Source organism: Hemitrygon akajei, chromosome 8 (genome assembly GCF_048418815.1).
Source record: "Hemitrygon akajei chromosome 8, sHemAka1.3, whole genome shotgun sequence".
Taxonomy (NCBI): domain Eukaryota; kingdom Metazoa; phylum Chordata; class Chondrichthyes; order Myliobatiformes; family Dasyatidae; genus Hemitrygon; species Hemitrygon akajei.
Window position 1 is genome coordinate 122,006,444 of NC_133131.1, and position 27,408 is coordinate 122,033,851.

The 27,408-nt window shown below is 38.1% G+C and overlaps 1 protein-coding gene across 2 annotated transcripts; it reads left to right on the forward strand.

Moving 5' to 3' along the window:
- The first annotated feature begins 1,331 nt into the window (after positions 1 to 1,331).
- On the forward strand, positions 1,332 to 27,148 carry dus3l (dihydrouridine synthase 3-like (S. cerevisiae)). Of its 2 annotated transcripts, XM_073054508.1 has the most exons (15): positions 1,332 to 1,447; positions 5,991 to 6,182; positions 7,804 to 8,110; positions 11,001 to 11,418; positions 11,536 to 11,690; positions 12,840 to 12,881; positions 14,460 to 14,612; positions 15,845 to 15,961; positions 16,325 to 16,390; positions 16,491 to 16,601; positions 19,275 to 19,371; positions 23,904 to 23,982; positions 26,111 to 26,299; positions 26,396 to 26,524; positions 26,861 to 27,148. In XM_073054508.1, the coding sequence occupies exons 2-15, from the start codon at positions 6,109 to 6,111 to the stop codon at positions 26,931 to 26,933; spliced, it is 2,010 nt and encodes a 669-aa protein (XP_072910609.1). In that variant the 5' UTR covers positions 1,332 to 1,447; positions 5,991 to 6,108; the 3' UTR covers positions 26,934 to 27,148. The 2 variants fall into 2 exon arrangements, with proteins under 2 accessions (XP_072910609.1, XP_072910608.1); XM_073054507.1 differs by having other exon boundaries at positions 11,001 to 11,690.
- Positions 27,149 to 27,408: the final 260 nt, after the last annotated feature.

Below are 27,408 nucleotides of genomic sequence, written 5' to 3' on the forward strand. Positions count from 1 at the left end.
GGGGAATAAGTTGTTACTGAAATGTTGAGTAGGTGTTGATAGGCTCCTGTACCACCTCCCAGATGGTAATAATGAAAGGAAGGTATGTATGGGATGGTGAGGGTACTTCATGAAGGATGGCACCTTCTTGAAGCACAGCCTTTTGAAGATGTCCTCAGTGGTGGAAGGCTTATGCCTATGATGCCGTTGACTGAGTCTACAACTATCTAGACCCTCTTTCAATCCAGTGCATTTGTGCCTCCATACCAAACAGTGTTGCAACTAATAAGAATGCTCTCCATGGTACATCTGTATAAATTTGAGGAGTCTTTGATATACCAAATCTCCTCAAACTCCAAATGAAATATAGCCCCGGTGTGCCTTCTTCATGAGTACACCAATGTATTGGACCCAGGATAGATCGTCTGAGATGTTGACACACAGGAACTTGAAGCTACTCACTCTTTCGACCTCTGACCCCTCAATGACAACTGGTGTGTGTTTCTCCTGAGCTCTTCGTGATGCCCACAATCCATTCTTTGATCTTGCTGAAATTAACCAAATATGACCAAAGGATCACTTATGAATCTAAGGCCTAAGATTATTTACCGGGCTTTCAACGGTACCACCAATTACTGAGCATTCTGAAAAAATATGCTAATCATTATCTGTTTACACTTTGAAATTACTAATGGATACATCCAACAGTAAGGGTCATTCCTATGGTGCACCACTGGTCACAGATACCTAATCACAGAAACAGTCCTCCAGCATCTTCCTCTCTTTCTATTATGAAACCAATTTTAGCTCCAATATGTCTTGCATCCCATGAGCTTGAACATTTTGGACTATTTTCCCATGTAGAAGCTAGTCAAAAGCCTTACTGAAGTCCCTGCAGACTACATTAACCGCGTTGCCCCATCAATACATTTTGTTACCTCATTGAAAAGCTGTCAGATTGTTCAGCCAGGTTGATCTCCCCCTAATAAAGCCTTGCTGACTATTTTTGACAAATTGTCACTTTTCTAAATGTAGATTAATCCTACATTAATCCTAATTAGCTATTAATCCTAATAGCTTCCCTACTACTGACTTAGTTACTTGACTTATATTCTTCATTTCCTTCCTTTGAATTAATGTTTAACATTTGGGGTCATGCAGTCATTTGGTACCTAACCTGAGGCCAGTGAAGTTTAAAAAAAATCTCCGTCAGGGTTTCAACAATTTTCTTATCTTACAAAGGTATACATATATATGAAGGAATATCCCTTGGTTCTCCTACATGCATATTTCATCTCTCGCCAAAACTAGTTAAAGAAACCTAGATGCAGCAAAATGATCTGGATTATGACAGGCACGGGGACCTGTAAAGCGGTTCCGAGTTGTGGCGGGAACTTTCTAGCGGTGCACCTGCAGTGTGTTCGGCGTGTTGGTCCGACTCGGAAGAAGTCGCTCCGTGCGGTTACTGGTAAATATTCTCCTCAGCCGTATTTAAACAACTGTCTTATTTTCACCTTTTCATCAGACGAGCTGGGCTGATTTTGGTTTAAGCGTGTCCGCGGGGATCAGGCAGCGGCCTCAGTCCCAGCCTCCGCCTCATGTAACCGTGATCGGAGAAGTATTACAATTAATCGTGCTGAAAATGCAAAAATTATTGGGTTTTTTTCAAAAATCTTGTTCTTGAGAATTGAATTCTGTGCGCGATTTTTTATGCCCTAACTTCCACATGTGCGAAAGCATGAGAGAAGGCACCCATTTCCCGGAGAAGCACCAGGCAGCCCTGAGACTCCAGACTGAATTAATCCATTTCAAATAACAGATCTCTTCTGTTTATTTCAGGACCGACCGTACCCGATCTAAAATCACTCACAAGTAACATTAACTTTTCTACGTATATTATCACATGTTTTAAATATTTCTAGCCTTCCATTTCTTCAAATGCATGTCCTCTGCGCTCAGAGTTCGGCCTGCTTTTTTTCCTTTCCTACTTTCAGTCTTTTTTCCCCCTACTTTAACTTATTTTCTTTATTTACACTCTTCCAAACAAATAATCAATCATAGATGTCCACATTGTACCATTCTCTGCGACTTAAAATACTTGTTTTTGCATAAGAGCATAAGACATAGAAGTAGAATTAGGCCATTTGGCCCATTGAGTCTGCTCTGCCATTCAATCATGGCTGATCCTTTATTCCCCTCCTTAGGCCCACTCCCTGGCATTCTCCCCATAACCTTTGATGCTCCGTCCAATCAAGAACCTATCAAGCTCTGACTTAAATACACCCAATGACCTGGCCTCCACAGCTGCCTGTGGTAATAAATTCCACAAATTTGCCGCCTTCTGCCTAAAGAAATTTCAACGTTATCCTGAGGCTGTGCCTTCTTCCCTTAGACTCTCCCACCATGGGAAACATCCTTTCCACATTTACTCTGTCTAGGCCTTTCAACTTTGAAAGGTTTCAACGCGACCCACCCCCCACATCCTTTCTAAGTTCCAGCAAGTACAGATCCAAAGCTATCAAATGTTCCTTATATGATAACCCTTTCATTCCCAGAATCATCCTTCTGAAACCACCTCTGAGTTTCTCCAACGCCAGCACATCTTTTCTCAAATGAGGAGCCCAAAACTTCACAATATTCAAGCTGAGGCCTCACCAGTGCTTTATAAAGCCTCTGCATCGCATCCGTGCTCTTGTATTCTAGCCCTCTTGAAATGAATGCTAACATTACATTTGCCGCCTTCAAGTTAATCTGCCTGCAAGTTTAACCTTTAGGGTGTTCTGCACAAGGACTCCCAAATCCCTCTACATCTCAGATTTTTGGATTTTCTCTCCATTTAGAAAATAGTCTACACGTTTATTTCCACTACCAAAGTAGATGACCGTGTATTTTTCCAACATTTTATTTCATTTGCCACTTTCATGCCCATTCTCCTAATCTGTCTTTAAGTCCTTCTGCAGCCTAAATGTTTCCTCAGTGGTACCTGCCGTTCCATCCATCTTGGTATCATCTGTAAATGGCAACAAAGCAATCTATTCCATTTTCTAAATCATTGACATACAGCATAAAAAGAAGTGGTCCCAACACTGACCCATGCGGGCCACACTACTCACTGGCAGTCAACTAGAAAAAGAACCATTTTATTCCTACTCGCTGTCTCCTACCAATCAGCCAATGATCTAACCATATTAGTATCTTTTGGGTAATACCATGGGCTCTTAACTTGATAAGCAGCCTCATTTTGGCACCTTGTCAAAGGCCTTCTGAAAGTCCAAATCTACAACATCCACTGCATCCCCTTTATCTAAATACTTGTAATCTCCTCAAAGAATTCCAACATGTAGGAATCCATGCTGACTTTGTACTATCTTGTCCTGTCACCAAGTGCACCATCATCTCATCCTTAACAATTGACTCTTAATATCTTGCCAACCACTGAGGTCAGGCTAACTGATCTATAGCACATACAAACAGGTTGGATGAACTCAGCAGGTTGGGCAGCACCCGACCTGCTGAGTTCATCCAGCTTGTTTGTACATGTTGATTTGACCACAGCATCTGCAGTATACTTTGTGTTAACTGATCTATAATTTCCTTTCTGCTGTCTTCCTCCTTTCTTAAAGTGTGGAGTGGCATTTGCAGAGTCCAATGATTTTTGAAAGATAATTACTATTGCTTCCACACTCTCTACAACTACCTCTTTCGGAACCCCCAAGTGCAGTTTATCTGGCCCAGGTGACTTGTGTACCCTCAGGTCTTTCAACTTTTTGAGCACCTCCTCCCTCTTCAACATCTGGCACACTGCTATTGTCTTCCATAGTGAAGCCTGATGCAAAATACTCATTTAGTTCGTCTGCCGTCTTTGTTTTCGGAATACATCCATTCTGCGACTTCCTCATTTTTCCCAGAAGCTCACGCCATTGCTGCTCTGCTATCATCCCTGTCAGCATCTGCTTTACATTGTAATTTCCTTTACTCCACTGAAATACTGCAACGCCAGACTGTACTTCTTCCCTTTCAAATTTCAAGTTGTACTCAATTATATTGTGATCACTAGTTCCTAAGTGTTCTTTTACCTTAAGCTCCCTAATCACCTCCAGTTCATTACATATCAGTATAGCTGATCCCCTAGTAGGCTCAACAACAAACTGCTCTAAAAAGCTATCTTGTAGGCATTCAACAAACACACTCCTGAGATACATTTCTGACCTGATTTTCCCAATCGACCTGCATGTTGAAATCTCCCATGACTATCATAACATTGTCCCTTTGACATACATTTTCTGTTTCCTGTTGTAATCTGGGTCCATGTCCCAGCTACTGTTGAGAGGCCTGTATGTAACTGCCATCAGGGTCCTTTTACCCTTGCAGATTCTTAACTGAACCCACAAGGATTCAACATCTTCTGATCCTACGTCACATCTTTATACTGATTTGATGCCGTTCTTTACTAGCAGAGGCATGCCACCCCCCTCTGCCTACCTTCCTATCCCTCTGATATAACATGTAACTTTGGATATTCAGTTCCCAGCTGCAACTATCCTTTGGCCGTGATTCAGTGGCGGCCACAACATCATACTTGACAAGCTGTAAAAGTACAACAAGAACATCCACCTTATACTCTGTGCATTGAGATATAACACTTTGAATGCTGTATTTGCTACACTTTTTGATTCTGCATCCCTAAAACACTGATACTCACCCTGCTGGCTGCAATTGTGTCCTATCATCTGCCTGCCCTTCCTGACAGTCTGACTGCACACTATCTTTGAGTTTTTACCATCCCTTCAGTTCGGTTCCCACCACCTGCCAAATTAGTTTAAACCCTCCCCAACAGCTCTAACAAACCTGCCTGTGAAAATATCGGTTCCCTTTGGGTTCAGGTGCAACCTGTCCCTTTTGTACAGGTCATACCTCCCCCAGAAGAGATCATAATGATCCAGCAACCAGAAGCCCTGCTTCCTGCACCAGCTTCTCAGCCATGCATTAATTTGCCAAATCTTCCTGTTTTTCTATTCTTCCTAGCAGGTGGCACATATCCAGGAGATCTTGCTTCTCAGCTTTCTTCCTAGCTCTCTAAATTCTCATTTCTGGACCTCTTTGCTTTTCCTTCTTATGTCCTGGTTGATGTCCCTCCCGCTCCAAAATGTTTTGGATGTGGTCTGAGGTGTCCCTGACCTTGGAGGCAACTTACCATCCTGATAACCTGTTCGTGTCCACAGAATCTGTTCCCCTGACTGTTGAGACCCCTATCACTACCGATCCACTTTTCTCCCTCTTTCCGTCCTGCACTGTAGACCTATGCTCAGGGCCAGTAACCTGGTCTCCGTGGCATTCCTCTCGGAGGTCATCCCCCACAACAGTATTCAAAGTGGTATACTTATTTTTGAGGGGAATGGCCACAGGGGAGCTCTGTGCTAACTGCCTGTTCACATTTCCATTTCTCTGACAGTCACCCAGCTACCCGCCTCCTGCAACTTCAGATTGACTACTTCCCGTAACTCTGATCGATTATTTCCTCATGCTCTCCCGTACAAACTGAAGGTCATCCAGCTGCTGCTCCAGATCCCGAACAAGGAACTTCAGCTGGATGCACTTCACGCAGATGAAGTTCCCTGGGAGACTCTGGGTCTGCCAGGACTCCAACATCTGACATGAAGAACACACACAGCCATTTACTACACTTTGTACAGTAAGAGGAAAAAAAGGGAGCCCTAACAAAAGCTTACCCAGAGCCAACACCTCTTTTGAGCCTAAGCTTCCTTTGAGCCAAAACCTGACACTCTTACTCTCACCCCTGGTCTACTCCCAATGATAGCCGCCCCGCTCGTCCCTTCTGTACTTTCAATCAAACGTCAATGACCTGTCGCTGTGGCCTGCTCCTGTGCTGATTGGGCTGTCAGAATGAGCCTGAATGCCTGTGAAGCTCTCCTTTTAATTTTCCCAGTTCTGAGGAAGAGTAATGAAAATTTCAACATGAAATTTTAACATTTTACATTTTCTGTCCACAGATGCTTTCTGAACTGCTCAATATTGTCAGCACTTTTTATTATCTAATCTGAATGCTGGTTTGACGATACATTTAGTTTCCGAGATTTCACAAGCCTGTAATCATCAACTTGGTTAATTATGGATGAAGGAGATGCCAATAAATCTACCAATGGTACTGTGACTTACCCAGGAGTAGCAGCAGTCAAATCTCAGTAAGTTGCTTTTAAAACCAACATTTTTTTTTAATCAAGTAAGAGATATTCAGATAGGAGCATAAACAGGTAATGGATAGAAGGGAATAGATCATTTGAAAGCAAATGGGAATATTTTAAATAGTGGATATGGACATTGTGAGTTAAAGTGCCTGTAGTGGGCTGTACTCTTCCTCATTCTAAGGAAGCTATATTATATTCTGCCAATTCAACACTGAACCAGATTTAAGGGAAACATTTACAATGTCTTCTTTCAGAAATTGGTATTGAAAGAACAAATGTAGTCCAGTTAAATTACAGTGCCTTCCTAAAGTTTTAGCAGAAATTCATTTCGGTGAAAGAATTTGCATACAATGCCTTAGTGATCATTTAATGTGCAGTAATTGTAAATCAGTAATGAAGTTCAAAACAAATGTAACGTTACACCCACTAAATTTGAAAATACTGACTCACCAATTAACCTTCTTGCTTTTTTATAGGGCTTATGAGAGCACTAAGCCAAAGACAGTATACAGTATTTTCCATCAATTTTTTTTATCTTTCACCACCTGTGCTTTCTGTGTTCTTTTATTTAGCCTTGAAATATAGTCAAAAATTACTACCAGCATTTCAAGATGGGCATCCATCTTATTTCAATTGTTATGGGAATCACAGAACTATTTGCCTTCTCTATAGTTTAGCATGTTGCAAAATCAAGTGTATCAGGCAGTAGACGTGCATGTGCGTGTAGGAGAAATGCTTAGGAAGCTGAAAGGTCTGAAGGTAGATACTGTAAGTCACTTAGACCAGATGGACAACACCCCAGGGTATTGAAAGAGATAGCAGAAGACATTTTAGAGGCATTAGTAATGATCTTTAAAGAATCACTAGGTTCTGGACTGGTTCCAGATGACTACAAATTTCCAAATGTCAATCCACTCTTTACAAAGGGAGGGAGGCAGAAGAAAGGAAATTATAGTCTAACTTGGGAAGATGTTTGAGTCCATTATTAAGGTTGTGTTTTCAGGGTACTTGGAGGCACATGATTAAATAGGCCATAGTCAGCATTGTTTCCTCAAATCTGTTGGAACTCTTTGAAGAAATAACAAGCAGGATAATCCATCCCAGGTAACATCCTAATAGATATCCTCTGCACTCTCCCCAGAATCATGACCTTCTTATACTGTGGCAACTAAAACTGCACACAATACTCCGTGTGTAACCTAACCAAGCTTTATAAACTTGTATCAAAACCTCTCTTGTACTCTACTGTGGATAATGAAGACTAGTATCTAGGATCCCTTCTTAACCTCCTTATTTAACTATGCTGCAACATTCACAGCTCCTTGAACTTGCACATCAAGTAAATGTATCAGAGGGCAAAAACTATACTTCACTTAATCTGCTTCTCATTCTTCCTTGTCTAACCCTCTCTATGTAATCTTTGTACCTCTTCTCCCTTCCCTCGAACTTCCCTTTTCCCACAACTGATCCTAATAATGTTTCTTCTGCATCCATGTTTGTTTTGTTGAAGTCTATGTTATTGGCCTTTGTTCTTGCTTACGAGTGGCATTGCTTTCTCATTATCCACAGTACATCCTACATAATTTAAAACATTTTTAATTTGCTTTTTTTTCTGCAGATACCTGACCACCAAAGATACATTCCATGAATATCTTAACAATGGGAGGAAGAAGGACCTAACACTTCCTGACAGTTTAGATGAAGAAGTTACTGATGATGCTCTAAAGCATGAATCAAAAAAAGTTAAAATCGATCAAAGTGACAAAGATACAAATGAATCTGAAAAGAGTAATGTGGAATTATGTCAAAGTAAAGATAACTGCAAGCAAAGTAAAAGGAAGGCCAGGGGCCAGAATAAAAACAGGCCTCATATGAAGCTTAACCAGTATGAGCATGATCAAAAGTTGTGTTCTTCAGTATTTCGGGTAAGTATTAAGTAAAGCACAGTTTTTTTACCATTTTCGCTGCTATATTGATTTAGAAAATCAGTATATATAGTTAGTTACCTCATATGTTATGCTACTGTCCTTTCCCTTCTCTCACATTTGGTTGAACTGCAAATCTTGCCCGTTGTGAAGTTATGTTTGGGCACTGCTTTCTACTTTCCTTGAATACAGGGTTGTCATGGAGAGGAATTCTGATATAGTCATTTTTCATCATTGTAAATATTTTCCTCTGATCAACAAACAACAACATTAATACCAGTTCAGAGGATCTGTTCTGACACCAGAACATCAGTGGACCAGTACAAAGAAGGCACAGCAGGGCCTCTACTTGCTTAGAAATTTGTGCAGATCTGACACATCATGTAAAACTTTGGCAAACCTTTGTAGATGCACAGTATAGAGTATCCTGACTGATGGCACCACAGCCTGGTTTGGAAACGCCAAAGAACAGAAAAGCCTACAAAAAGTAGTGGATATAACCATCACAGAAAAAGCCCTGTCACCACTGAGCACATCTACAAGGAGTGCTGTCACAAGAAATCAGCATCCATTGTCAAGGAACTCTACCATCCAGGTCATGTCCTCTTTTTGCTGCTACTATCAAGAAGGAGGTACAGGAGCACTAGGTTCCATAACACCAGGTTCAGGAACATTTATTACTCTTCAACTATCAGGCTTCTGAAGCAGTGACCAACTCCATTTACCTTAGCACTGAACTGCTTCCACAACTTAGGGATTCACATTCAAGGACTCTACAATTCATATCCTCTGTATTATCACTTTTTTAAAGCATAGTTTGCCTCCTTTTGCAGATTGATTGTTGGTCTTTGTATGTAGCTTTTCACTGATTCAATTGTATTTCTTTGTTCTACTGTGAATGCCTGCAAGAAAATGAATCTCAGGGTCGTATATAGTTGTGTACTTTGATAATAAATTTACTCTGAACTTTGAATAGGGCTCCTGTATTTTGTCTTGACTAGATCTTGCCTGGCTCTATAAATCCTGGAAACAAGAAGTAATTTTTTTTTTAAAAATTAAGAAAATTAATGCAGTGATTGCTTCACTCAATTGATCTCATTTATTTGTGGAAAGTACAAAGATTTTTCAGATGGTGAATAAAATTGTGCAGTAAATGATTGCTACTGTACTGACACTTGGAGACAGGTGACAGTGATATTTTAGTGTGAATACACCAATTAAACACTTGGTTTTGCCCAGGTAGTAGAAATCCTTACAAAATCTGGGCGTACAAGTTTCTAAAGTAAAAATAAATCTATCTGTAAAGTAGTTTCTATTTAATGTATTTGTGTATTAAATTCCATATGTCTTACTCCAAATCAAGGTGTGGAAAAGAACTACAAAAGAAAAGTCTGCACAAATTTTGTTACAATATAGAATTGTGTGTAAAATAAACTGCAAGACTTGCACCTTGAGCACAAGGACCTTAAGAGCTGACAGATGTTAAGTAGCTATTGTGAAATTTCAGACTTTGAACCAAATTGGCACTATAAGCAAAGTAGCAACAAGCATACTCTAGAACATGAGATAAAGAGTCTTTAAAGTGAGATCACTGTTGTAGGAACATTTTACTGATGGGGCAAGTGATGCTATCCTCTGTTATTGAAGAGCCTGATGGTTGAGGGACAGTAACTGTTCTTGAACCTGGTGACCTTCTACCTGATGACAGCAGTGAGAAGAGAGCATGGCCTGGGTAGTGGGGATCTCTGCTGATGGATCTTGCTTTCCTATGACAGCATTTCATGTAGATGTGCTTAATGGTTGGGAGGGCTTTACCCGTGATATACTGGGCCGAATCCACTACCTTTTGTAGTATTTTCCATTCAAAGGCATTGGTATTTCTGCATCAGGTCGTGATGCAGCCAGTCAATACACTCTCCTTACATCTATAGAAGTTTGTCAAAGGTTTAGATGTTATGCCGAATCTCAGCAGACTCTTAACAAAGTATAAGCACTGCCGTGCTTTCTTCACGTTTGCACTTATGTGCTGAGTCCAGGACAGGTCCTCTGAAATAGTAACACCTCAGAACTTAAGGCTGACAACCCTCTGTACCTCTGATCCTCCAAAGAGGACTCTGGTTTCCCTCTCCTGAAGTTTATAATCAGTTCCTTGGTCTTGCTGACATTGAGTGAGAGGTTGTTATGACACCACTCAGCCAAATTTTTAATCTCCCCCCATAAGCCAATTCATCACCTTTGATTCTGTCCACAACAGTGGTGTCATCAGCAGACTAGAATATGGTGTTGGAGCTGTGCTTAGCCACACGGTCACAGGTGTAAAGCGAGTAGAGCAGGGGGCTAAGCACTCAGCCTTGTAGTGGACTTGTGTTAATAGAGATTGTGGAATAGATGTTGTTGCCAATCCAAACTGACAGGGGCCTACAAGTAAAGAAATCCAGGGTCCAGTTGCACAAGGAGGTATTGACGCCAAGGTCTTGGAGCTTATTGATTAGCTTTGAAGGGATAATGGGGTTGAATGCTGGGCTGTAGTCATTCAGGAAAATCTCATGAACTGAAGCAAAATTGGTAAGTACCTGTTGTTCATATATAATTTATTTTTGCTTAGGAAATTTATACTTCCAGATTTTGTAAGGGTTTCTACTATGTGGGCCAAACCAAGTGTCCTGAGAGATAAATATTGTCAATGCATTGGAGGTGTCTTCTGTTGCTAAGATATTATGGCTTACAAACATACTCTATGCTTTGATCATAGTACTTCATTTCCTAAGATTTCAAATTTTTAAACATTTGTGATTGCTATGCTGTTAAAAATCTGCTTAATAAGCTAAAACATATATTATCATTTGTGCCTTTCTTTTCCTCTTCCCCCCACTCCCCTTGCACACACAAGGAACCTCCAGGAGAATGTTACTATGGTGAAAAGTGCAGATTTTTGCATGATGTGTCGAAATATTTGGCACAGAAGCCTGCTGATCTTGGAGACCATTGTTACTTGTATGACACATATGGAAGATGTCAATACGGCATATCCTGTCGTTATGCACAATCTCATATTGGGCCGGATAACAATAACCTTATTAATGAGGATCTTATGAAAACGTGGGAGACAAAAGTGATGGTGAAAAATACTCTCAGCAAAGAACTGCAGCATATCCTTCGCAAAAAAAAGTTTTCTTTTCCCAAGAGTGAGCAGTATTTGAAAAGGTTGAGTGTAAAACAAAAATCATGTAAACAAGACAGTTTAGAAGAAAATGAATCAGGAAAACATCATTCAGAAGAGAAACCTGATTCCACCAAGGTTATTACAGGTATGGCAGTGGAGATTAATTCAGCTGTTAGTGTCTCAAGTGCAGTCGTGAAAGAAAACTATTTAGCATCAAATGATATTGTAATTCCACATTTGCTAAATACTTTTGCCTGTCCAGGAAGCAAATTGGAAGAAAATACCACTCCTAGTTCTGGGATAGATGCAGCTGTTGATGGTTCTGTTAATGATGACAAACAAATATCCTCTGCAAAAAGATTAGGTGTTGTCACTGATGAAGATATCATCAAGCTTCGGTCTTGTGAGAAGAAGCAAGTAAGTTAACTTTATCAATTTTGAGTTGGCGAAAGGAAACTCACCAATATATTTGCCTTGCTTTAAAGGACATATATCAGATTTTTCTTGATGTAACATTGTTAATTTTCCTCGCTTTTGAAATATATTTTATACGTGATGGTTTAGTCCCAACCACTCTGAGATTCAGCTCTGATTCTACTCTTAAAATCTGACATCCAACATAACCCATCTACCTCTTTCATTTGCTTTGTTTCCCATTCTGCTTCCTAGCTGTATGATCGAAGATGGTATCCTTGGTCCTTTCTGTTTCTCATCCACAGGATGTTCTCCGTCGGTGCTATTTGCGAGTATCATCCATATCCAAATCACACTTTATATCCAAATCCATATACTGTACTTCATTCCACAAAGAGTATCAAGTTATGAGTAACCTGACTTTCTGCAATGTGCATGTAAATGTGCGCAGATTGTAAAGGTGCTGCTTGGAAATCCTTAACAATTACTTCAGCAGTATTAGAAAGTGAGAATGGCTTTGATGTATTGCAGTCAAGTGTATGTGCATCAGCTTGCTTTTGGTATTTGAGAGGTATTGTCCACTGGATAGGAAGAGCATAACATGAGGGACATTTAAAACGTGAAAGAAATTCGTATGAAAAGAATAATTAGTGGAAACAATGTAGCTGTTGAAGGGAAAGAGAATGAAGTATTGGATGATCAAAGACAACAAGAGTATATATAAAAAAACCTTTAAGAAAATCTACGTGTACAGAGACAGGTTTCAAGTTAAGGACAAATTTCATCTTCCGTTCTTCCCCTTGTTTTCTCATTTGGGAAAAACAAATACCAAGAGGCTTTTAACTTCAAATAACCGTAATGTAAAAGCATACACCTTTCCATGTAGCATTCGTATATAAGGGAAGGCTGGTATCCTTTTATACGTTCATTAAAGATAGCCAATCATTATAAACAACAGCTGCACCCCATATATTACTTTTTTTAAACAACTAATGTTGGAATATGAATGAAAACAATTTTCACAGTAATGTGATAATTTTGCATTTGCCGGTTTAAGTTTCTATCTAATAGTTTCCATTGAAAATATTTTGTTACATTTTAAAATTAATTTTATCATTAATATGTTTGAAATGTTTTAATTTTATTTTTCAGCTGAACTTCAGAGATAAGCTATATCTAGCACCGCTGACCACGGTGAGTACCGTAGATTCCGGATTTTAAGCCGCTACTTTTTTCCCACATTTTGAACTGCTTTGAACTTTGCGGCCTTTAATACGGAGCAGCTAATGCATTTTTTTTCATGCCGCCTCGTAAACATTTTGCCTCGTAACAGTAGACCAATAAAATTGATGAGTAGTTCACAGAGGTCCAATGAAATTGTACGATAAATCAAGCACACTTTCACAATTAAATTATTGTAAATCAGTCATTTGTACTCACCCTCATCAACATGGAAAACACTCGAAGAAAAGCATTGTGCTGCCTTTATGGCAGTTATTTAGTTTATAATATTTTCGCTTAGTAATTCATTTTCTAGTTAAAGTTAGAAGAGTTTTAACTATATTTGTTTTCTGTACTACATCGCGGGATGCTATGACGTCACACCCGGTTTCGCCGCGTCTTGTGGGAAACCAGTTTGCGATAAACGGAAAGGAGGGGGGGAGCGGCGGAGCCAAAACGCTGCTTTTAAGTTAAAGGCGATCAATAACTTTTCCTGGTAGGCTGCAGTATATATATTTTTTACCAGTCGTTAGGAGATATTGGAATGTTGTTCAGTAAAGAAGTATACGCAACGTATATTTAAAAGTAGCCGCGTTACGGGCACGGTTCGAAAAAAGCATTTGCAATATGTATTTGTTTTTGTTACCATATGGATTTAATTAAAAGTTAAAAAATCCTCACGTGTAATATCTTTCTGTGTAAATATCTCATATTACAACGTGGGACACCTGCGGCCGAAAATCCGGTGCGGCCTAAAATCCGGTGCGGCCTTTACAAGTAAAAAATTGATTTTATTTCTAAAATTAGAGCCAGCGGCTTTTAATCAGGTGCGCTCTGTAGTCCGGAATCTACGGTAATATTCCTGACACTGGTAATCATCATGTGGTTCAGGTTAGAAGTTTCCAAAGTTCAAACATAGATGTGGTTAGGTTTGTCAGTCCATCACTAATATGAGAGACCAAACAAGAATGGACGGAGATTATAATGGGATGAATGAAATGATGTTATTTGTGAAATTGTGCACTGTGATGAAGCAAGGTTTCTGCATGATCATCTAAGGTATAATGAGCACCATTATTCAGCTATTTTCATGCTTGTTTGATGATAAAAATAGAATATCTATAACATTGAAGAAATTTAATTGTTTGTGACCTTCAATGGCAGACAACTAATCTTGTAAAAATTTAAGTTGATGAAAGAAAATGCAGTTCTTAGGAACATACTTCTTTTAAATGGCTGAGAGTGACATTGAGAATTGTCATAGGATTCAAAAGTGAAACTACCTACTTTCCCATCTAAAGGAGGGATATAATGCCTATAGTCTAAAGATGGTATCAATAAAGAAATACTTCTGAAGTACTAGTCCATAGTTCAATCTAATTTAGAGCTGTGTTCAGCAGCAGGAATATAAATTTCCAGCCCCTGAAGTGTCATCCTCAGTTGCATGCCGTTTCTATAGCACCACATTCCAAAAGCAAGTTCTAAATGTATTGAAGCAGTATGACATTATGAAAGGTACTTTTCAGGTCTATTTTTCTCTTTTCATCACAGTGTGGAAATCTTCCTTTCCGCCGAATCTGTAAACAATTTGGAGCTGACATCACTTGTGGGGAAATGGCAGTTTGTACAAACCTTTTGCAAGGTCAGTCTTCAGAATGGGCACTGTTGAAACGCCATCACACAGAAGACATCTTTGGAGTACAGGTGTGTGATGTCAAAAGTTATGTATTTTGATGAATCTTAATAAAGTGATGTTTAAATAAAGTGTTTCAGTTTTTGCCCCATCGCTGATTGGTATGAATGATAGCTTTTAGAAAGAGGCATGTATTAGTGGTATGGCGGGATACCAGCTTACACCTACAGATATCTAAGTATTTGAAACAGTACCCATATGTGGCATTTATCTTGGTTTTTCTATTGGGAGAATGTCAAGATGAAAATAAGCATTTTTATCAATGAACAATTAACAGTGAAAGTGCTTTAATCAGCTTCACGGTTCTTATGTTAGAAAATGCCCCCAACTGATCTCATCATCTCATCATTTCAAAAAGTCATAATTTGACTATGGGAAGTAATGTAAGATTTTTCATGTAAACACCAGTGTGTGGGTCCTTATGAATGCAGAAGTCCCAATATTGTTGGCTAGATGCTCTTGTATTTCCTAGCTTTGCTTCATCGCTGGCTCAGCATGGGAAAAGGCCAAACTTCCACAATACAAGCATTCTATTCTTTTTGCCTTTGGATCCAGTAGTTGTTGAGATTGCTCTGCAGGATCCATAAACTCATTTATTTGATTGGTGTTTGCAGGGCTGTAGGAAAGAGTTAAAATAAGTTGCGTGTTTTTAATCAACTGTTTCCAGAGTTGACCCAAAGTTTTGATCATTTCCCTCTACTGCCTGACCTGCTCAGGTTCTCATTGTTTGCTCTAGATTCCATCATCTGCAGTCTCTTGTGTCTATATGTTTTTAAATATTTGTATTGATTTTAATGTTCTTAATTACCAAATTACTCATTTCATTTCTAAAACAGCTTTTGGAAACTCAGTCTTTTAATAATCAAACTTTATGGTAGATTTTTTATGGTTTTGGGTGTCAGGGTTTGAAAATCCTAAATAGTTTTGATTGTTGGCAAAGCTAATATAGAAGGGGGCACAAAATTGGGGCTTTATTTTGCCATTTGTCAGTAGTTTCCACCAAAGTTTCATGCATGGGCCTTGTTCTGAACCACACATTTTACATGATTTGCATTTCGAGACCCTAATGCTGTTCAAAGACATAACAGTTATTTCCAGAATGCTCATAAATTCCAAGCAACTAAATAAACGGGAGCCATTAAAATATGAGCAGTATCTTGTACTTAGCAATGAATTTTCAATACAATTAGTAGCGGTGGTATACCATTGTTTGCAGTTAAAATGAATTATTTCTTTGTTACAGCTAGAGGGGGCTTTTCCAGACACCATGACAAAATGTGCTGAGCTTCTGAACCAGACCATTGATGTTGATTTTGTTGACATCAATGTTGGCTGTCCAATTGATTTGGTGTACCAGAAGGTAAGTAGCTTTGTTGCCTTATTTATATAATGTTTAATATATTCATGATGATGCTTTATGTATAAAATAAATATAGATCTGTTCAAACTGAATGGCTACTAAATGTAGACTCCATCAGTTATAAATTGTATGCAGTGAAGGTGTAATTTTTCCTTAAAACAATCTCACAAATCTTTAATTGAGAAACCTAATTCTGTTGAAAGGTTGTTTTACTCTTTGTAAGTATTGTGGAGATTTAGATTAGTTTTTCCAGTTGGTTTTACAGTCTAGCATGATCATTATTATACAGGACTACATGTTAGAAATTATGAATAAACATGTTATTCTCTGTAAAATGCTTCTCAAATCCTGCCTCTCTTTCAGGGTGCGGGTTGTGGTCTAATGAACCGTGTTACCAAGTTGGAACAGATTGTAAAAGGAATGAATTCTGTAAGTAGTAACTTAGGTGGATGTTCAGTTCATTCTTATTAAATTTATTTATTGCTTTTCCAGAAGTAACTGAAGCTGTTTGTTCCATCTTCTGCTGTAGGTATTGGATGTACCAGTGACAGCAAAATTAAGGACAGGTATACAAGAGAAGGTCAATATTGCCCATAAACTAATACCCAGTCTTAGGAATTGTGGGCTTTCCATGGTTACAGTAAGTACCAATACAAACATTCTATTCTTTTTGGCAGCTTATTTTAAGCTGATATATTTACTAGTGAGAAAAAAAGTTGTTACTTTTACACTGTTTAGTTTAAAATAAAATTTGAGTTTCTAAGCTCATTGCTTTGTTAAAATTTAATTGAATATCAGAGATGAATTTCAATCCTTCAAGAGCAGTATTTCTAATTTCCTACTGAAGGCCACCATTTCAATCAAATAACTTGTCCATGGCCAAGCTTGGTATTGGTAAATCATGAGTGCAGTGGAATGGGTTTATTTTTTATTATTTGGACAGTTGCCTGCCATTTTCCTACAGGAAAAGGAGTCTATTTAATATAAGGATAATCTTGTTGTTTATGTCAGTAAAACACCTGCATCATACATGAAAGATATAATCATGTCATGTAAGATGGTATACTCTCTCCAAATCCTTGTCCAAGAGATTCACCTCCTATTCTTTTGACCATATTCCCATTTAATCACAGGCCCCTCATTAATATTGCCTAGCCTCCATGTTTTCTGATGCTACAAGTAGTCTGTTTGGGACTGTACTTCATTCTTTCAAATTTATTATACCTCTCCTTACTTAAAAAAAGCTTGATACCTTTGCATTCTTATAAATTACTGTTCCACTTCCAACTTCTCTTGTCCTTTGTAGCCTCCAAATTTTATGTTCTTGTCTGCGTCTTCCATATCATAATAGCAAAAAAGCTCTGATCAAAATCACAAATAATCTGATATGTCACCTGAATGAAATTCATCAAAAAGATTCAAAGGTTCATTTACTATCCAAGTATATATACAGTATACAACTCTGAGATCTGTTTTCTCCGGATAGCCACAAAACAAAGATAACTATAGAAGTAGTTAAAAGGAAAAGCATCAAACCCACCCCTTCACACAAAATACAGCAACACAATTGTCAACCCCTCAACACCCCATTCTCCTGCACAAAAAGAAACAAAATGCAATAAGATGTAGAGGCCTACCCTCCAGCAACAACAAGCGACAGGACCTACAGGCTCCTTTTCAGGTCTGTCCCATCAGCGATTCAAAAGGCAGGTAGTCGGCACTTCCTTGCTTGCCTTCCACATCCACCTCGATGTTCCAAACCCCCGTCCACCCGCACAAAAATCTAACGAAATGCAACAAGAACATCATCCCTCAAATCCCTTCCACTCACACAAAACAACTAACAAACCAACTGACAAAGCACACCGGTGAAAACACAGAATAAAAAACCCCATAAAACCAAAAGAATCCATAGTCCAATCAGTTAACGGATCTGATCCTCCTCATGCCTTTAGACTTCTTTAACAAACTCAGGTCTAGCCAATTACATAATTCTTCACATCCTTTCTGTGACATCCAGCTACATGGAGCTGTCTGATTATCCAGTATCTTCTCTTTCTTTGCCTAACCCTCTTTCTGTTCTTTATCTGCTCCATGAGATATCATTTAGAGACACATAGAATTACATCCACTTTTTCTCCTGACTGACCTTTAATTAACAGAATACATATCTAGCTTTCAATTTCAGGCAAGTCAAACATTTCCTATAAGCTAGATACTGTCCACCGAAAACACAATTTTCTGGTCGCTGACTTTGTCCTTAATAGTTTGAAACCGTACCACGGTTTCAAAATCTTGCCATCATAATTGGTCCTGGGTGAAGTTTTGAAGCACATAGACATCAGATTGATGCCCCTTATTGCTAGTTATTAAATTGGTTGGCCCTTTTCCTGATCACCTTTTGCTGAAATCCTCATTTGTGCCTTTTATTGTCAGTTGAATTGATTATTGATTATTTCTTGGCCAGAATTCCTCAAACATGAGGTCATGCAAAACTCTGTTGTCCATTTCTTAACGTGCTAACTTTCATGGGTTTTATCTGGTTCAGCCTCTATTTCACCCTGCCCCTCATGCTTGCCCACTTGTGCTGATATACACTGGCATTTTTTCCTTATCCTCTCAGTCCTGATGCAGGTCTTGCCTTACACCTTTTGCCTCCACGGATGTTGGTTGACTTGCCGAGTTCTTTCAGTGTTCTGTTTCGTATCCTAAGTTCCACTTGCCCATCATCACAGTGCCAATTGACTCCTGATTAAGCCAGCACTCCAGTTTTAATAAAAAAAATAGAATGAGAATTCGTTCTTATCCTCACTCTATTCCCTTATTTTCAGCTTTATCCCTCTGGTCTTGAAGAACTCCCAGATATCTTTATTCCTCATATTTTGACCTCTTGATTATCCCCAGGTGTAAAGACTTTAATCTTAGGATTGATATCATCACCTGACAAGGTTCTAAGCTCTGAAATTCCCCTCCCAAAACCTCTTTCTTCATTTATGAGTTAACAGTCTACCTTCTAAGAGACATTCAGGTTCATTACCTGTGTGCTTGTCAGATTTTGCACCGAAATATTGGGAAATTAGGATGTTCTCTCTTATTAAAGGTGATTGTAAATATTGAAAATTTATGATTTGTGTAAAGGAAAGTGAACTCGTTTCTCGAATAAGCTAGCTATAATATTGTCATCTGTTATAAAATTGATATTAAATTATTTTAGAATTCCTTTCAATATTAAAACATGCACGTAAGTTTTTGCTATTACTGGAATGTGATTGCAACATTCTTTCTTTAAATGATTCCTGTTTGTGCTTCTTAGCTCCATGGTCGATCCAGAGAACAACGATACAGTAAATTGGCAGACTGGGATTATATTGATCACTGTGCTCAGTTAGCTAAGCCAATGCTGCTCTTTGGTATGTATGGTTGTTTTTATTTCCTTTTGGTGCAGTGTTTATGGTTTATCAGAGACTCTTAAGATTTGGAAGCAAGTGAAGATTTGAGCCTTCTCTGTATTCAATAAAATAATTGGTGATCCTATGACCTAACTCCAAATTTCTGAAAACAACAAAGTGGTTAAAGTAAACCAGAGGAGTAATCTCCCATATTTAAAATTATTGCAAGTAAACAACTTTTGATACAGGATGTGATATATCACTCCATCACTGTCTTAAGATGATCTGAAATTTTTTGTTCCTGGAGAAGCCACCCTCAAAATGCTGATAGGATCTACATGTGGCAACATCTGGTGTTCTCCCACCATTCCAGTTAATCCAATTCTTAACTGACACAGTGGAGGGAGATTGAAAATCTGGCTGAGTGGTGCCATAACAAAGAGCTCTTACTCAGTGTCAGCAAGACCAAGGAGCTGATTATTGACTTCAGGAGGAGAAAACCCAGAGCCATTCCTCATTGAAGGATCAGAGGTGGAGGGATTCAGCAACTTTAAATTCCTCAGCATTATCACTTTGGAGGGCCTGGCCTGGGCTCAGCATGTGAGAGTAATTATGAAGAAAGCACACCAGCGCCTCTACTTAGGAGTTTATGAAGATTTGCCATGACATTTAAAACTCTAACAAATGCGTATAGAAGAGTAGAGGAGAATATATTGAGTGGCTACATCATGGCCTAGTATAGAAACACCAATGCCCTTGAATGGAAAACCCTACAATAAGTAGTGGATATGACCCAGTCCATGACTGGTAAATTCCTCTCTATCAATGAGCATATCTACATTGGGAAGAAAGTACAGGAGTCTCAGGACTCTCACCACCAGGTTCAGGAGAAGTTATTACTTCTCAACCATTAGGCTCTTGAACCAAAGGGGATAACTTCACTCAGCTTCACTTGTCCCACCATTGAAATATTTCCACAACCTATGGACTCATTTTCAAGGACTCTTCGTCTCATGTTCTAGATATCTATTCCTTATTCATTATTATTCTTTCTTTTTGTATATGCAGTTTGTTGTCTTTTGCACACTGGTTGAACATGCAAATTGATGTAGTCTTTTACTGATTCTACTATGGTTTTTATTCTATTATGGATTTATTGAATATGCCAACAAAAAAATTGAATCTCAGGGTTATATTTGTTGACATATGTGTATTTTCATAATAAATATACTTTGAGTTTTGAAATAATCACACACTCTGTCATCCTCTGACTCTCCTATCATGTTCCATGCCTTTATTCTATTGATTGACTCAATGCAACTTGATACAGTTAAGATGTTAATATATATCTTGTTATAGAGTTGTACAGCAGAGAAATAAACTCCTTGGCCCAATTCATCCATGCCAACAGAGCTGCCTAACTCTTTCCCCTCTCACCATAAATCTGTGCTCCTTAGTGTTAGGCTCCCCTACTTTGGCATGATGACTATCACCATTATCTACACCCCTCATTATTTTATATCCTCCTTTCTGGTTATGACTCAGCATTCTATGCTCCAGGGCAAACAGTCCAAGCCTATCTAGCCTCATTATAACTCAAGCCCTCCAGTCCTGGTATCATCTTCATGAATCTCTTCTGCTCCTTTTCTAAATTAATAACTGAATCAGCACACAATACTCTTCAATACTAGCTGGTCTCAATAACAACTAGTACAGCTGTTAAATAAACACGTTCACTATGACGTTTATGTCATTGTTACGTTTCTTCCCTTGTAAGACTAGAAGCACGAAAGAGAAGTAATTTGACGTGTCCTGGAAGTTAACTTTGATGAAGAAGAAGAAAAGAAATATTCTACTAGTTTAGTTGATTTTCCACTTCTGGAGTGAATCAACACTTTAAAATTTACATTTATCTTCTAAATTATATAACTTAGATGTACCACTGAGTTTTGCAAAGCTCTATTATGTCCTTGAGGTATCATAGAGTTATATAGCACTGAAACAGGACCTTTGGCTCTCCATGTACATGCTGATCATGAAGTACCCATCCATAACAATCCCATTAACTGAGTGTAGCTTTCTGTGCCTTGGAGGTCTAGGTGTTTCTATTTAAACCTCGAATGTTGTGAACGGAGGGGGCAGCCTCCACTGCCCCCTCCACCCCCTCCAACCATCCTCATGGAAAAATAAATTCTCCTCAATTCCTAAATAAACCTTTTATTCCTTACCTTAAATCTTTGCCCTCTGAGAAAATGTCTTACTATCTATCTATGCTCCTTTAACATTATCCACATCTTTTTGGTCCCAACTCTGTATGGTCTCTTCTAATAAGTGAAATGTGACAATTCAGAGCATCATCTTGGAGAATCTCTACATCGTCTCCAATGCTATCACATTCTTCATATATTGTGGAGACCAGAACTGCTAAGAGTACTTTAGCTGTGGCTTAACCAATGCTTTACATAAGCATACCGTAACCTCCGACTTGGCTAATGAAGGCAAGTATTCCATGTACCATCTTTGTCAATTTATTTACTTGTACTGCTCCTTCATGGATCCTTGGATTTGCACTTTGAGGTCTAAGGCCCAACCGTTCATTGTGGATGCCCCACAAAAATCTGCATTAAGCCATATTTCATCTGCCTGATGCAGGTCTTAACCTAAAACATTACTTTGCACATTTGATTTACTTACTGTAAATTGATCAATATTATTGTGTAGCTTAAGGTCATTCTCCTTGCTATCAGCTACAGCATCCTACAGTTTTTCCACACGTTAGTCAATTATTAAGTGAGAGTTCACAAACCAATAGCACAATATTTCTATAAAATGAAACTGGAATGCTTTCCAAAATCTTAGCATTATGAAATTGTTGCAATCTTAGTCTCATTTTCTGTTATGTCCTGAGCTTTGCAAACTAATTGCATGATTCTAAGATTTAGATTGGCTGTGCCAGTTTGGAAAGCACTCCATTTCCATGTCACAGACAATGTTGCATTGTTGGCATATTTTAATGTATCTCTCTAAAGACAATATAATATAAATTCCTGCACACAGTCCAGGAGAGAACAGTTTCATCTCATTTTTCATTGGTTGTGAAATTAAGTTCAGGATAATAGCATTAATAGACTTGAGCCTGATATTGCAGTGACTACTATAGTGCCCTTCTTTAAGAAAACAATGGGGAGTTAAAATTGCTGTACTTCACCAATGCCCTGTCATTGAGTCAAATCGAGTTTATTGTCCTATACAAAATAAGGTGAGGTACAGGTGAAATAGAAAACTTCTAGCAGCATGACGGACATGTTTCAGGCACAGGCATAGGACAGCATTTACAGAATTCTGAAGTCCCACATCACCAGGTTCAAGAGCAGCTACTTTCCTTCAACTATTCGGTTCTTGAACCAGCCAGCAAACCCTAATCACCACTGCAGTTCAGCAACACTGGGACTACTGATCACTTTGCACAACAATTATATATTGTTTTGCTGTAATTGTTTTTTCTTGTAAAATTTGTGTATAATTCATGTTTTTTTCTTGTGAATTTTGATTATATGATGCTATGTGCCTGTGATGCGCTGCATGTATTTTATTGCAATCGTGCAGACATATACTTGTGTATTTGATTAACTATGTTGACTTTGACATAGGTGCAAACAATGCATAGAATATTAATTATACATAAATAGTGCAAGGCAGTGAAGTAAGTGGGGGAAAAAAGCAGTGCAAAAAACTCGGGATAGTTTAAGAGGTGATCCGTAAAGTTCCATTACTGAGCTAGGATCAGGGGTGTGCAGGTCCTTTCAAGAAACTGATGGTTGTAGGTTCCTAAACCTGGTAGTGTGGGACTTAAGGCTTCTCGACCTCCTGTCTGACAGTTGCAACAAGAAGAGGGCATAACTCGGATGGTGGGAATACTTGATAAATACTTATTGGGGCAGTGCCTTGTCAGTAATGGGGAGGGTTGTGTTGACTACTCTTTACAGTCTCTTGCATATCTCTATGTTGGAACTGTCATTCCAGCCAATGATACAACTAGTCAGAATACTTCCAACAGTTCATCAACAGAAGTTTGTTAGAGTATTTGGTGACTTGGCCAAATCTTCTTAAGCTTCTAAGGAAGTAAATTCCTTCAGGATGGCCTTTCTGCGAAGGGCACAGGGCAGGTCATCTGAGATGTTCACACACACAAATTTGAAGCTACTTATTCTCGGAACCACCAATAAGATCTGGGACATCTGGCTTCCACTTTCTGAAATCAGTGATTGGTTCAAATTATTAGCTCAATGATTAAATCATGAGGCCCAGGTTTGAAACTGGTTGAAATGGTTGGAAGGAATGTAAATGTTGAATGCTGAGCTGTAGTCAAGGACCTGTGTAATATTGTTGACCAGCTGATTCAGCATAGAATGGAGAGCCAGTGAAATGGCATCTCCTGCTGACCTGTTGTGGATATACGCAAATATAAGGGGATCCAGGTCATAACTGAAGTTGGACTTGATTCTGTATTGATTTCTGAGGTTGCATATAAACAAAGTCTTTATGTTTAACAGGAAATGGTGATATTTTGTCATTTGAAGATGCCAACAGGGCTAGGGCAACAACTGCTGTCTCAGGAGTTATGGTTGCAAGGTGTGTAAGTAATACAAATGTTCATTCAATTTCAACTAAAATGTCTTGTACTATCTTTCCCTGATACCATCACTGTTAATCATGTGGGCATCTGGTTTGTTCATTTTGTGCAATTAGGATTAAGAAATTTCTGTCAACATAATTCTCACAAAGGTCCTTGCTACCTGATTTAGTTTATATAGAAACTTTGAATGAACTTAAAAGAGTTCTAACATTATGAAACAGCAGGTTGTTGTGGTCAAGCTGCCACAATGAAAAGAAAAGTGAATATCACTTAGCTTCATGAATGAGGGTTTTCAGGTTGCAGGTTCTTCTGTGGTTTCTGCATCTTTCCCCAAACTCTTGAGATTTCTTTATCTCCAGAAAGATCGCTGCGGTGACAGCAGCAGAGCTTTTAAAATGCTGTGATTGCCATGTACAACATAAAGTCAATAAGAATAGTCTGTTGATCTGGGTCAGCCACTGTGGTAATTACTATCCTCAGTAATAGGACAGGCACAACCCAATTTATTCAGCCCTGCCTTTGTATGCACAAAGCACAAGCTTTTCCCCAACAGCTTCTTGTTCTAGCAGTGGCTTGTTTTGTTGTTGAAATTGTGACCTTTACCCTGACTTCTGCCATGGTGAATTGATCTGTGACCTTGAGCTACTGTTCACTTCTCATTTCCTTTTTTGGACCTGTAGTCTAGGAGAATTTAGTTCTGGTATTTGAAGATGATTGCTGAAACAATCAGTAATATGTAAGTAATGATTCTTAGTAATAGCCCATTTACTAAGGTACTCTTCAAGATGTTCTGTGTTAGGATAAATCTGAATCTGGCAGTTCTGATTGAACACGATTTGATGTTAAGACAGACCTTAACTGAGTTTACTTCCATTGTTTCACTGTGGATAAAGGAGGGAGATTTTATACAGTATGTAGGTTGTATAAATTACACAAGGTAGATGTTTGAAATAAACTTCTGATGTATTGAGTAGTGTTGTTTCTTGGAAATGAACTCCAATATATTCATAAAAATTGAGAGCAGAAATCCTGCGAGCAGACATTACTGATGCAGATATGTTGGTAACATTATGACAACTCTTCTGTTGTGAGTGTGGTTATGATTTACCTGGTTAGATTTTATGGAGTGTGGATATTCGTGGTAACTACATATTTTGCTCTTCAAAATTTCCTTTGAGCTGCCATCTTGTGATAGTGCCAATTCTTCAAGAAAAGTTGAATAGAGAATTTCAATATTTAGATCAAATAATGATAAAGAATGGCAATTTAGTTCCTAGTCAGGTGGTACATGACTTGTAGGAAAACATGCTAATGGTAGTGTTCCTGTGTGTGACTGTGCCCAATGTATATCCATGTTCAGATGTTTGGAGATGCATCAAAAAAAGTATTTTTTTGTAGAGAATTGTATGGAAGGTGTATATTATAGCTTAGCTGCTACAGTAGAAGGGAGTGAATGCTAAGGAAATGGTCTGAATGCAAGTCAAATGGGCATGTTTGTCTTGATATTTGATGTTGCTAGAATTCATTGCAGAGATACTCACCTAAAGGGTTCTCTGTTCTCCCAAATAAGATGACATATTTTGTTTTGAAGATGAGAATAGTGACAAAAAAATTCATTTAAAAAATAACAACTTAAATGAAAATGTATTTAGAGGATTTTAATTTATTGCTTTCAATTGTAAGCATTGTTGAACATATTCCATCATCAGCAAAGCCTCATGTAAATTTAGAGCCACAGACAGTGTGAAACTTGATTAATATTCAGAGCATTACTTAAATTTGAAAACTAATTATTTCTAACTTTCTTCTGTAAAATTCGACCCTAAATCAATATTTTGGGCTGAATTTTAAGTTTTTCAAAGAAAGGCAAAAGAAAACTTAAATACTTGCAACAAAGTGTTGCTTTTATACGTGACAGTTTGATATCTGACAGATTCTAAAAGCATTATTTTTAGGTTTGTAATTTCTGAGTTTCTGAATTAACATTTTCTTAATACATTTGTAAATAGTTGATAGTTCGTATAGTAGCTGGGAGATAAATGTCTACCTTCTGCAGAGGTGACTATGTAAAAATCAAAAGGACTAAGTTCTCTGAAATTTACACTTGAGTTTGTTTAATTTCAGAGGAGCACTGATCAAACCGTGGATATTTACTGAGATCAAAGAGCAACGACACTGGGATATTTCCTCAAAAGAGAGATTTGAAATTCTCCAGGATTACAGTAACTATGGGCTAGAGCATTGGGGATCAGACACACAAGGAGTGGAGAAGTGCAGAAGATTTCTCTTGGAGTGGCTGTCATTCTTATGCAGGTAAAATAAATCTTTAAATCAGCACTAAATTTCCCTTAAATGAGTTATATTGAACATCAGTGAATGTAACATTCATTGCATTTTTGTTTGGTTCAGATATATTCCAGTAGGACTTCTGGAACATGTACCTCAGAAAATCAATGAAAGACCTCCTTATTATTTGGGTAGAGACTATTTGGAAACTCTAATGTCCAGCCAAAATGCATGTGACTGGATCAAAATAAGGTAAAGTCGTATGCTCTTTGAATGTTGAAGATGTTTTAAAATGAGTTTAATTAGAAGGTAGCTGTTTAAGTCCTCTTAATGTGTATATGTATCTTTCACAGATTATTTAAGGTTACAATCCAAATTTTAACAATTTCTAGTGTAGCACACATTGATTGCCTAACTCGCACTAATGGGATTTTCTTAAGTTTTCTCCCTGATGTGTAACCCATATATAACTGTTTCATCCCATTTGGCTTCTCATACATTTTATAGCAGAGAGTGGATTTTTGTGGTTGAAAGCATGAATTTAAAATACATATTTATTCTAAGACTTTTATTCTGTTTTCTTAATAGTGAAATGCTATTGGGACCTGTTCCTCCTAATTTTACCTTTGTGCCTAAACATAAAGCAAATTCCTACAAGTAATCAAGAAAGAGAGAAGCTGCAAGAAACTCTACTGATTTCCTAATGCTGTCAATATTGAATTCATATTGAAATTATATATAATCTCATGTAAATCAAATGCTCTGAACATGAACAGGAGAGTTACTGAATTATGGAGCCTATTATTCTGGCTTCTTGTAAATTTTATGTAATTCTCAACACCTTTGGAGATTTTAAATAAATATTAATTTACTTTGTTTCTATGTTCTTCATTTTCCAGACCTGCTCACAATTTAGTTGGTATACTTATAGGTTTTTAGTCATTTTGTTCTGCACAATCCGTCGAATTTTGTATTTTGCTTCTTTGAGAGGATGCGGAATGAAGATCTTTTGTTTCCAATATGGTGTCAGAAGCGGTTCAAAATTCACATTCTTGTAGTCATTTATGAGGAATGGAGCTGATGCCTTTGTTTTTGTTTGATGAGGAATATTTGTACAGTTGAATGGGGTGGACATT

Coding starts and splice junctions, on each gene's coding strand:
- dus3l (XM_073054507.1), top strand. CDS start 6,109: ATGGATGAAGGAGATGCCAATAAATCTACCAATGGTACTGTGACTTAC. Junction 12,882..14,459: donor ATCTAGCACCGCTGACCACG/GTGAGTACCGTA, acceptor TTTTCATCACAG/TGTGGAAATCTTCCTTTCCG. Junction 14,613..15,844: donor AAGACATCTTTGGAGTACAG/GTGTGTGATGTC, acceptor TCTTTGTTACAG/CTAGAGGGGGCTTTTCCAGA.